General features: G+C 41.4%; 1 protein-coding gene across 12 annotated transcripts in view; it reads right to left on the reverse strand.

Annotated features, from left to right (window-relative positions):
• Nucleotides 1-12,375, reverse strand: part of CHD2 (chromodomain helicase DNA binding protein 2) — a 108,718-nt gene that overhangs the window by 20,144 nt on the left and 76,199 nt on the right. For all 12 annotated transcript variants that reach the window (XM_055555473.1, XM_055555472.1, XM_055555474.1 and 9 more), the window contains 8 exons: nt 10,260-10,301; nt 9,565-9,704; nt 6,533-6,671; nt 6,199-6,349; nt 4,965-5,087; nt 3,642-3,770; nt 2,668-2,808; nt 825-959 (listed from right to left, as the gene is read on the reverse strand). In XM_055555473.1, coding sequence (XP_055411448.1) covers nt 825-959; nt 2,668-2,808; nt 3,642-3,770; nt 4,965-5,087; nt 6,199-6,349; nt 6,533-6,671; nt 9,565-9,704; nt 10,260-10,301 — 1,000 coding nt within the window. The remainder of the gene's footprint in view (nt 1-824; nt 960-2,667; nt 2,809-3,641; nt 3,771-4,964; nt 5,088-6,198; nt 6,350-6,532; nt 6,672-9,564; nt 9,705-10,259; nt 10,302-12,375) is intronic.

Below are 12,375 nucleotides of genomic sequence, written 5' to 3' on the forward strand. Positions count from 1 at the left end.
TTAGCTAATGATGTTCTCCTATAAATACTGGGTCAACGAAGAACCAGAAACAGATCAGAGAGGCGGTTGTGTAATTATTCATTTACTCACTTACTGAGATACTTCTATCATCTACACCTACTTTAGAAGACATAGTACTTTCCCTCAGAGAGCTCACAGGAAGAAGAGTAAAGAGATTTAAGAAAAATGAGATAAGCATGAAGAGAAAAAAAAAATACACATATGCATATAGGTTTTTGGGAACACAGACACACACAAAAAAGGGTAAAAAGAGAGAAGACTCTTACAGGATGAGGTCAAAATTCTATCCACTGCTGCCCCAGAGCAGGAATATTCTGAGAGTTGAAGACCACTTTTTCTTCGAAACTAAATGAACATACACTGAAATCAAGTGAACAGTGATGTGGGGAAGTTTGGGAGAGGAAGTGACTTCAAGAGAGGAGGAGAAGGGGACGAGAGCAGCACAGTAAGGCAGGCGCCCGCAGCTCTGATGAGGGGCACGCCCCTGAGGACGCGCTGGCCTGTCACCATCCTGTGCAGGCCTGGTCCGTGACTCTCCCCTCAGCGTCCCTGTCTCTCAGGAGGCGGCGCGCTGCGGCTTGGACCACACCCCAGGCCGTGGCTCAGCCCCTCGCCCACAACACAGGAGCATGTGAAACAGGCCACGCTCACCACTGCTCCGGCTCACACGGCCGGACCCTAGCCTCGTCTCATGCCATGCTGCTTACTAGACCTACTAGACCGACTAGCTGGGCAGCAGGAACTGGGAGAGGCGTGGCAAGCACGGCAGCTGCAGACCCCGCCCCCTCGATTCCAGGACTTACTATGCTGAATGTCTCTTGGTCCAGATCATCCTCCTCATCCTCTCCAATGGGGACGGGTTCGCTTCCTGCTGTGATATGGACAGGGCCCTGAGAGCGCTTGGATTTACTTGAAGATTTGGCATCACCACCTTTAGGCTTTTCAGAAAAGAGTTACAAGGAGTCATTGTCATTTGTGTGCTCCTGTCTTGCATTCGGACTTCTTCGCGGTGTCACATCACTGTAAGTGGGTATACTAGACGGCCTCGGTTTCGAGATATCATGAAGCCAAACACATTCAATTAACAGTTTAATCATATATCATTCCCGTTCCTGTCTCTAAACAGAGCCACTTTTAATTTTAGCTTCATCAGTGCTATTTTGGCTTCTATCGCCTAATCGATGAAATGTACAAACATGTCATCAAGAGGTTAAGAATGTAAACTGAAGAGCTCCAACAGAGCAGCAAGAAGCAACTTTATTAACAGCTTAAGAATGAACATATGCTTCAATCTAAATAACTAAGATAGTTTAAATGACTGAATTTATATGAATGCAGGTGGATGAAGCTCATTTATCCATGAAAGGGTGCAGAATGATAGAGATACAGATACAAATAAAAACTAACTGTAGGTATGAACATTTAAAAACATAAAACAATACTATGCTTTGCTTATGATTACATAACATGTAGGAAAAGTATAAAAGCATGGGTAAGGTGGTTTCATACCAGTGTCAGAGCTGTGTTACAGAGGAGAGTAATGAAACTGGGAGAAGGAACAGAGGGGAGCTCCAACTGAGGGGCGATTGGTAATGGGTGTGTGGAGCACCAAACACAGCAGCCAGAAAAAAACCACTTGAAGTAAACAAGAAAAATGTCAGCAGCTGCAATATCTGTTGCTGGTACCAATATCAGGTACACGGTTGCTGGTTAAATCGTTCTCTGTCCATCTATTTTTTAAATATTTCATTTTAAAGGTATCTTTCTGCAGAAGCACAAATGCAAAGAAAGATATGTGTCACAACAGAGTTTATAACATTAGAAATTTGAAAGCAATGTCAATATGGGAAACTTAAATTACTTCCAAAAAGTTACAAACAAAATCTTCCTTATCTACTAAAAATGGCTTTAACTTTTATTTATTTGCTTGGAAAACTATTTGTGATATATTGCTATGTGGGAAGAAAAGGCAATCCAAATAGCCTAGCCTAATTTTTCTACAAATTTGTTTCCTAAACAAATTTTTATATTTGTTCTTATATGCATATAATAATAAAAAGTTTCATATGTCCTCATCAAGAAATCTGTTAGACTTATAAGTGGTGGCAGAATTCAGTTATTTGCATGTTTTAACAATGATTATAAAGATTAACTGAAAAATAACTTCATCAGAAGTCAGCAAGATTCAACACTGAACCAGAATTCTAGGTTTGGAATGAACTTCATAAAACCGAAATATGAAGATTACACAGTAACAAGGCTTTTAACCCATTTCTACTCTTGATAGTATCTGGTTCGAACTCTAAACCTTTCATGTATTCAGATTCATCCGTAGATGGTGCTTTTCTACCATGAGTCTGAGAACATGTATCACGTAATTTCCTGATCCATCTCATTCTAACACCCTCTCTGAAATGTGTAATAAAAGAGCAAGGCTTCTACATTGAAGAATACCGCCATGCACACACTGCCCCCTCTCTGCAGGGAGAGCTGCAGGCATCTTGACGGGAAGCCCCATCCTTCCTCCTGGGCTATAGTCATGAAATGACAGTTCTTTCAGGGCCCTCAAACCCCGTTTTATTTCTAAATCCTAGAAGGGAATCCCAAAGGCTGTGGGCATCTCAGGAAGTAGAACAACACTGGTACCTTCTCTTTCTTGTCTTTAGATCTCTTCCTTTCCTTGTCCCCTTCCTTGTCTTTCCTAGAACTCATTTGCTTCTCCTTGTTCTCCTTGTTCTCTTTCTTCTTCTGTTTCTTTTTCGTTGGACTTTTTTCTAAGCCATCGTCCTAGAAAACAAATGGGGCTGTGAGCTTTTGCCACAAACTTTTTATTCCCTCGTTTACTTTCTAGGAACAAAAAAACTAGAAAGCACTGCCCTCAATGGTTCATCACTGCACCCACAGAAGCGTGTTCTCAAGCACACAGCCTTAAAGCCGTCTGCTTCAACTGAAGCCTATAGGGGCAGATGCTCTTCACTACATAGGCATCATTATTCCCATGGAAAAAACTGAAGACCAAAGAGATTATTGCTAGGTAGTAACTGGTAAGGTTGCTACAATTTGAATTTATGTATGCTTGACTCAAATCCATGCTAGTTCATATACCCACTTCTGAGCCTCCTGGAACTAACCTCAAAGTGCAACAAAATAAAATCCCATAGTTTTCAGTCCCTGATTCAATAGGCTGAATGCTACCAAGTTACTTTTCACTTTCCTTAGACCAGAGGTTACAAATTGACAGATCTGGGCCAAATCTGAACCACAAAGAGTTTTTTTTGGCCCAACAATGAACTGCATCATAGGTGCCCCAGGCATGAGGCATGTGCTCCCTGATTAACCAGTCTCCACCACTCCTTTTCATCCCAACAGTGAGGCTGAGCATCAGCTGCCATTTATCACTAAATTTCGTGGTTCCCTTTATTTGCTTTCATTATTTCAATCACTGATTTTACATGAACAACTATATTCCTCTCTCACAGGTTAAGCAAAGATACATGTATTTTCTATTTCCATTTTACCTACTCTGGTATGTAAACCAAACACACTTCAAATGGTTTTACACCAGCTGGCACGATAAATGTAACTTAGAAAATCATCTCAACTGAAACGCAGCCTCACACCTTTACTTCTCCCTCTTCTGATGGATTGTCTGAGTGTCGAGGAGATGAAAACTCAATTCCATGCTCGTCCTTCAGCCTCGGTGCTTTGTTTTCCTTTTTCACTCGAGGCTTCCGCTTCTTTAATTTGGCCTGGAAACAAGAAGAAAATGATGACAAAACTACAAATCAAGTCCCTCAAAAGTATGACCACATAACATTATGATTCTTTGCATAGTAGCAGCCATATAATTCAAAAGAGGAAACGCAAAAGAAAATTCATGGTAGTGCAATCAATTTTATCTGAAGGAGGAAAAAATAAATCATTCTGTGCCTCACAAAAATGTCCATATTCGTGAACCCACTGACTCCATTTTTTGGAATTCAATCTCAAGACAAAATTCAAAAGAAGGAAAATCACCTTATGCACAAATACGAAGAAAGATAATATGCAGAAGATAGTAACAGGAACATAAAAAAATGGAGAAGCATGCTGTATCTAAAAATAAGGAAAATGTGTTTATCTACTCAGATATAGTATCATCCAAAAGTAAAAACCATGGTCTCATCTCTCTCTCCAGAACCTAACTTACAGAATATCCTCAACATATTATGTGAAGAGTGATATTACTTACATAATGGGACTTTGTTAAGGACAAAGTATGGGACTGGGATTTTTTGTTTTCTGAAATTAACACAAATGGCATAGCTCTGGGAGCACTTAAGGAGTATGTACACACAAAGGCTACTGGTGCTGGCTGTAACCTGATCTCCTAACTGTGATTTGCATCTTTCCAGGCCTGAAGAGAAATGACAAGTTGAGGAAATAAAAGGTCAAGGAGGAGTCCATTAGTAACTCAGCTGAAATCTTTCACTGAGCAGGTAAGGTCACTCACTGCAACTGAAGTCCACTGTCTGAATTAACTGTGTATCCTAATTACCCATTTTATCCCTGGGACCTGTGACTACACGTAGCCAGTGTTAGCTGGAACAGGCAAATGCAGTGATATTCAGACAGTAACAAGATCTATATTCCAAAATCAAGGAAACGGCATAAAGCAACAGCGACAGTCTATCTAGACCAGTGGCACTGGGAGAGATGAGAACTATTTTGAGGCAGTATTCTAGAAGAATGGGTTTATGCCAAGGTGTTTAGGTGTTCAATTACTACACGAACATTCCTACCATTACCAACCAAACCATTACCACTGAACTCCCAATAGCAACAGCTGACAAGGAGAGGATAGCATTCTGTGCCGCACCCGGAAGGGGCATCTCTTGCCCACCTAACCCTGCAGGGCAGGAGCCTCAGGTCCCAGGGGACGCCGGGCTGGCAGCTGCACTCACCTCTTCCCCGCCCGTCACGGTGCCCTCCTTCTCCAGACTCTTCCTGAGCAGCTTCAGCAAGTAGTCTGCTCGGGTCTGCAGCTGCTTCCCCTGGGGCTTCTTATCTGTCTCCACGGGCAGAATCTTCAACAGGAAAGGAAGAGAAGCACCCGGCATGGCCCACAGCCCGGTTAGTGGATCAGGATGAACAAAGATGACAAACAGCTAAACGATCCTTTCCCTCCCCAACCACCCAGAACACAGATAAAGCCTCAGATCCTATCTCATGTCCATGGCTCCCAGTCACTGAACATCCCTTATGAGCCGTTCTCATTTTACAAAATGGGATGGAGAAATCCAGCTCTCCCACTGGCTCCTACCTGTGCTGTTAACAGGGTAGAACAACTCAGGTAGGAGGGGCTTGTTGGCTTCGTCTGCTAGAGCATCCCAGCCGTCGTGGATTTCCTCCTTCCAGGAGCAGGGAATCCCTGGAGCTAGGTTAAAGCTTCGTTTTAGATTGAAAATGCTTCTTAGAGCATTGCCGGAGAGCACTGAGCTACGCCAGGACGCAGCTGGGCCTCCTGGCCAGGCTGGATGTGGTCTCAGTGCTTATGGCAGGGTGCTGGCACCCTCTGAGAACACCGCACCTGGGATGAGCACTGAGGGACGTGCCGGGAAAAGCCCTGCCGGGAGCCCAACATGGAGCGCATCCTACGAAAATTTGAGCCAGTCAGCTTTCCCTGCTTACAGCTCTGAGCACGGCCTCACTACTAGGCAGCCTGATGTGCAACGGATAGGGTGGGAGGCTTGATTTTGTGGGAGAAGTACAGCCCGTGTTTAACTCCATTACAAAAAATACCAAGGCACGGCTCATTCTTTCTCCAGGTGGAGAAATGATCCAATATTGTTTTAAAGAAAGTGCCAACAACTCAGGCTGAGGAATGCTTTTATTATTAATAATCCAACCCTGGTATTTGTTGCAATGAGATCTAACCTACGATAAATATCAGAATTTTAAGATTTCTCCTATATATTTCCCCAAAATTTCACCTGGCTATTATCTTCAGCTCTGAAATAGTGCCACAGTCCACTAAAGACGGCAATGTTTTCAAGGATAGAAACCCCAGGAATTTACTGTTGTACTAATCTTTAATTTGATCCCCCACCCCTCAGAAAACAGTTAAAAGTAAGTCATTGATAAAAAGATATACAACAAATCTTCTAGAAATCTCCAGCACCACAGATAATCACTTACTTTGTCAGTTAACTTAAGCTCTGGGTCCGTTTTAATTAGCTCCCAGTTTCCATAGCCATGTTCATAAATTCCCAGCAATAGACGAGAGTCGTCCTCTACTCCCCACTCAACATCAAAATGTGCAGCTTTGACACGACAGGATAAGCAATATCTGAAAAGTTTTCCAAAGCAGGAAGACGTGAGAGGAGAGGCCTTTCTGATTTGGAAATAAACACAAATGAACATAGACAAAGCATTCTAGTACTTCAAAAAGACAATGAAAATACTACACTCTAACTTCAAATCTGTTTTCTAATGGCACAACCACCCGTGCGTGGGTACATGTTATACTCACTTTTTTTTTTCTTCAGGGTCTACAGGGATAGATTTATGCAGCATCTCAAACTCTTCTTCATGTTGGATAATAGATTTCACGTTAACCTGAACCCCAGATATCTTGATAGTTGGGCCTCTCTTTTTCCCTGGTCCTTTCCCTAAAGAACATCAATTGCATATTTGTTACATGAGAATTCACTGTTCAGAAGTGTACACAGAAGAAGTATACAGAATTCTCACTATACGTGAGAATTCATAGAAAACGCAGGTGAACAATCCTAAATGCTTATTCCCTCAATGTGTATCTCTGGTTTACTGTTAATCCAACGATACAATCAATAAAGCAAAAAGTTTTCTCAATTAATGTTTGTAAAATAATCTCTAAACAGTTCGGTTTTTTAAGATTTAGAATTTTTCAGTCCAGCAGTGTTTATAATTGTATTTTAATCTTCCTCTTTGTTTTATACTTTGGCTCTAAAACTAATTAATGAAAGAAGATTTTCAAGGAGTGATATAAACACTTAAGATTTTTCTTTTGTTTTTCTAACTCATCAATAAATTTTTTTAAGATGAACTGCTTTACTATAAAAGCCTGAGATCAAGTTAATACCTAACACATTTGAAAAGGATGAACAAAGTAAGTCATGGAAAGGTTATCCCTAGCTCGAGTTTCAAATTAAAGTAATCCTAGAGGCAAAAACAAAGCAGGTCAACTCTAACCACAGACTTTCTGGCCAAAGTCGAAATCTGTGAGATAACGGCACTTGTCTGTGGGAGAAAAGACAGCCCCAGGGACAGGGATGAAGGCAAGGTTCTCCATGCGCTCCTTATTTGACAGTTCTGACTCTGGGCCATACAAATGGTTTACATAATTAAAACACACAAAGTTTCATAAAAACAAGAAAAGTAGTCCCTAGAAACTGAAATGTAAACAAAAGATATTGAACTACATATTTTAAGTTGGTGGCATAACCACACAGAGAAAAGAACAATTTCAAACAATTTTAAAACACGGTACTTCGGTACCTGGTATATTACTAATGCATGGATTTTAAGGACAAAAAGAAATGCAAAAGAATCAGACTTTGCATTGAGAAGTCTTATTGTTAACAGTAACAGTGGGGGAATTCCTTGGCAGTCTAATGGTTAGGACTCAAGGCTTTCACTGCCACAGCCCAGGTTCAATCCAGGGAACTAAGACCAAGCAAGCTGAGAGACAGCCAAAACAAACAAACAAAAATCCAAACAAAAAAAAAAAAACAAAACAGTACAATTGGATATTAATATTTGGAAATACGTGTAAGACAAATACATGATTATGCTAACATTTCTAGGAACAAAAATTTCTTGGCTTGAGAAAAGAGGTATCAATAATCTTACATTAGAATTGGAAATTGGATTCAGGATTACACTAAGTGCCAGTTTATAGAAAATACAGGTATATGGAAGGGGCGTCCCTGGTGGCGTATTGCTGAAGAATTCGTCTGCCAATGCAGGAAACCTGGACTCAGGAATACACTCAATGCCAGTTTATAGAAAATACAGGTATATGGAAACAAGTTAAGTAATGCCCAGAGGAAGCAATCCATCAGATTCAGATTGTGAATAAGCAGAGAAAAGAGGTATGTGGGCGAGGGGGCACCTGTCACAAGGAAATATTCCCAAATATGCTGTGAGATGGACAAAGCAAGGTACAACAGTATGCATGCTACATCACCAACTGTGTTAAAATAGTATCTATTCCTTTTTTAAACATATATATATATTTTACATTTCTAGAAAGAGACAAGAAACAGGGATAGTTGGTTTTCATTTTTGAGCCATATGAGTTAATACGTATTCAAACCAATTACAAGGAAAAAAGAAAAGCACTGTAATGCTAAGGTTTACGTTTGAACGTATTCTGGGTGCTATAAAAGCACAAATTTGGATCATTGTCCATACCACTCAAGTTTTTCTTTCTTTCATGGGGGAAAAAAAACAAAAACCACACCTAAAAAATGTTTTCGACTATATTCAAGGTATTTTAAAATTCTATTACTTTCAGTAATAGTATAAAGAAGAAAATTTCAGAGCACAAATAATGCTCTACTTGGTGAAATAGCTAACACTGCAAGGCAAACATGATGACAAGCACTTCACATGTATGAAATTATTCAAGTGGCCATCCAAGCCCACTGACTCAGGGCTACTACTCCATTCTGCACCAGATCCTTGAGAGGCTATCACTTGTCTCAGATCTTGCAGCTGAGAACCATCAGGACCAAGATTCCAGGTACACGGGCTGCCTCCCACGTGTGAACCCTTAATCACAGCTGACAGAGCCTCCTGTGAGTAACCTCGGTGAAGGGAGACACAAGAATGGAGGCAACTGCACAGATACAGCACAGTCCAGGGAATTGGAATGGTCACATGTTCATCTCTTTGAGGTTCAACTGTAAGGGCGTCCTTTAACAACAAGGACCTCAGCTCTCTCCTGACCCCTCCTGCTTGTAGAGGACAGGCAAAATGCTTTTGGTGTATAAGAGAAAACATGCTACAGGTCAAATTCAATTACAACAAATTCTAGTGCCAAGAAAGTCTCACTCTCACCAAGAATTTTATAATACTCAGCTACTGCTTTGTCTATTTGGATTAATCCTCTAAATCCTTTATCACAACAAAACAACACCTGTATGTGCATCCAAGATAACTCCTACTGGTGCTCTGTAATGTACTCACTTGCAACCGTGATACAAATGTGCCCAGTCAGGCTTTACCTCCTCAGATCTTTACATCATTCAAGCCAACGTGAACTTTCTACAGTAACATTAAAAGAAATCATTCCACTTGTTCAGTGCTCTGCACCCTGGGCAAATCAACTTCGTTTGGGAGTAAATCTTTGGGATCTAACAACTGAGCTCACATAAAGGCAGGTGAGAATACACACTTCCAGAAAGAAGGGAAGCACAGGATACAAGTGTGAAGAAAGAGTGAGGAGAAGAGACCCCTGAGCAGCACAGATCCCAATCCAGGTCTGTGAGCATCACTGAGGCAGACTTGCTGACTTACCCTCGCTGGCATTTTCTTTCAGCTGCTCTTCATATTCCTGCATTGCTGACACACAGCTGTTGTGAATCAGTTCCCCCAAGCGCTTCAGATCCGCCACAGACTTATCTACCAGCTCAGCATCACGTGCTATGCACTCCAGCCTGAGGAGAGACAGATACCGGGACACACCTCAAGGCCTGTGCCCGTGTGAGCTACCGCTTGGTTTTGCGTAAGCTTGTTCCTGCAAAGACGCTTTTCTCTTCATTCCTCATTTGACTGTTCAAAGCTCCAACAAGAACCCTCCAGCAGTGACTATGACTAACTTACTCACTTTCCATCATTAAGAATTTGACTTGGAAGAGTCCACAAAAACAGACTAATTCAGAAAACAGGGGAAAGGGCTCAGCTTTCTTTATTAACTAAATGGGCCGTCGGATGAAGTGCCCAGAAGCTATCAGCACTAGTTTGCCTCTTTGTGCTCACTTTCCTTTCTCCAGCCTACTTCCATTCACTGCAATGTTCCTAGAAGCAAAGTGCAGTTACATCTGCAAAATGTTTTGTTGATCTCCAAGTCATCTGGAGCATGTCATGTCTAAAAATCAGACTGTCAAAAGGTGCCAGACCTTAAAAATGGAAAACAGACCCAAAAAAAGAAACTGCTACATAACAGAAGGGAAAAAGAGGTGGATAAGAAACTATTGTGTTACTAAGCTTACCGTTCAAGAGGGAGACCAAACTTCTTATACGCCTTGATGAACCTAGGAAAATGATTAATAAATCACATTTAAAAAGCAGACTTCGGCTATGCTGGTGCAAACACATCCTGTGACGAAATATGAGCCATAAAAATGGTCAAAAACACAAAAACGGTCAAAAAGAGATTTTGCCCAATCCTTGCAACTGCCACTAAACGAATCAATATTGAATGCCTTTGAAAATGGCCAACTTAAAATGAGTGCTAAAAAGCTTTTCAAACCAAAGATCAACTTTATTCTCAGTGACTGGTCATGAAACTGCTTAGGGATGTAATTGAGTATGGTGGCTTAACTCTGCTGCTAAGTCGCTTCAGTCGTGTCCGACTCTGTGTGATCCCATAGACGGCAGCCCAGCAGGCTCCCCTGTCCCTGGGATTCTCCAGGCAAGAACACTGGAGTGGGTTGCCATTTCCTTCTCCAAGGAAATGGCTTAACTCTAGTACTATCAGTTTTAGAAGGTACAAGTTAATAGGTAATAGGTAATAAATGATTTAGTAACCACAACTCTTATGATAAAATCCAAAACAGTTATACTGGTCTATTCAGTCCACTGCTGTTACTTCCAATTCCATACTACAATATTTTCCATTATGTTCTGGTCAATAATACAACTAAAAGAGTTTTAGGACTGCCTCAAGTACTTTTTGTAATGAGGCAAAGTAAAATATATGCTTTTAAACTTTTTAGGCAAAACTATTTTGGAAACTCTGACTCCTTCTGCCAAACGGTGTCTCCAACCTAAAACCTAATCATCCTCCCACAAGTCTCTAGCCTAAACTATGCTAAATGCCAATATATGTTTAATCTGTTCCCCTCCCTAGAGCCAACCACTAGCACTTTCACTAAAACCCAAGATTCACAATATATGAAGGTCATCACTGTAAAATGCCAAATTATCTGGTTAGCTAACAGTGAAAGAAGAGATACCATGGGGAAAAAAATGAAAAGAGAAGGCGTAGCAATTCTTAAAAGTGGTGATGAATGTGACAACAGCTAAGAAACAATATTAAAGGAACAGCATGGATACAAGGATTAGGAAAGTGCTCTATGTGAAAGCAAACCTGAGGGCTATTCCCCAACTCTACATTTCTCTTTCTTGACATATACTCACATACTTTACAACTGAAATATGTCCTTTGAGCCAACTTCAAAATAATAGTGAGACAGAGAAGCATTCTAGGAATGATGGAGTAATAAGAACCCTTGAAAATCTGCTCCTTCACAAAAGCAACAAGAACCCTGGGAGAAACTGTCCAAGTCAACTTTGTTGGAATGCTGGAAATTAATCAAAGGCTTGCAGCTAACTTATAAGCATATATTCAAGAAAACAGCTGAATCTCAGTATGAATGGTGAGCTCTCTGCCATTCTGACTTGCTCTATTTCCCGTGCCCTCTCCCCAGCACCAAGACTGCCTTGAAAACCCCTTTCCCAGCTACAGCAGCTGGCAAACAGCAACACAGCAGCCATTACAGGGAGCAGAACGGGCTTGGAGCTCCACAGAAGCTCCTTCCCCAGAGCACAGTGCTATTTGGCCTGACCGATGGCACCCTGAGAAAGTCCATTCTCAGGCTTGTCTTCATTTGACTTGGGTGTTTGTGAAGACACTGTCCATAGTTCATCAGTCAAAAATTAATTAGAGACAAAGGTTTAACACCATGGCTGCCTGAAGCAGCATTATAAGCTGGGGATGAACAAGCTGATCAAGAACTGCGATGGAAAAACTGGGGTGTTCACAGGTGAGAAGATGTTCACAGGCGTCTTTGAAAAGCTCAGGCATATTCCCGGGAATCTAGAAGGCTGCACATGTGTAGGGCTGTGTGAAGGCACAGCAAAGACACGAGAAGCTGTTCATCTCTCACCTCTGACCAGTCCTCAGGCTCCACACAAACACGAGCTGAAGGATAAGGCAAAGTCGTAAACTGCCTGCCAGAGCACTGAACACATGCCTCAGCATTCACAAGGAGTCCTTCAGCAAAGGCTGGAGATTTACTGTTTGATAGACTTAAGGTGCTTAAGAAAGCCTCTGACCAATCATTAGCTGAGCTCTAAGCTAAATAAGCAGAGACTTCACAGAAC

This window comes from Bubalus kerabau, chromosome 19 (assembly GCF_029407905.1).
Source record: "Bubalus kerabau isolate K-KA32 ecotype Philippines breed swamp buffalo chromosome 19, PCC_UOA_SB_1v2, whole genome shotgun sequence".
Lineage (NCBI taxonomy): Eukaryota > Metazoa > Chordata > Mammalia > Artiodactyla > Bovidae > Bubalus > Bubalus kerabau.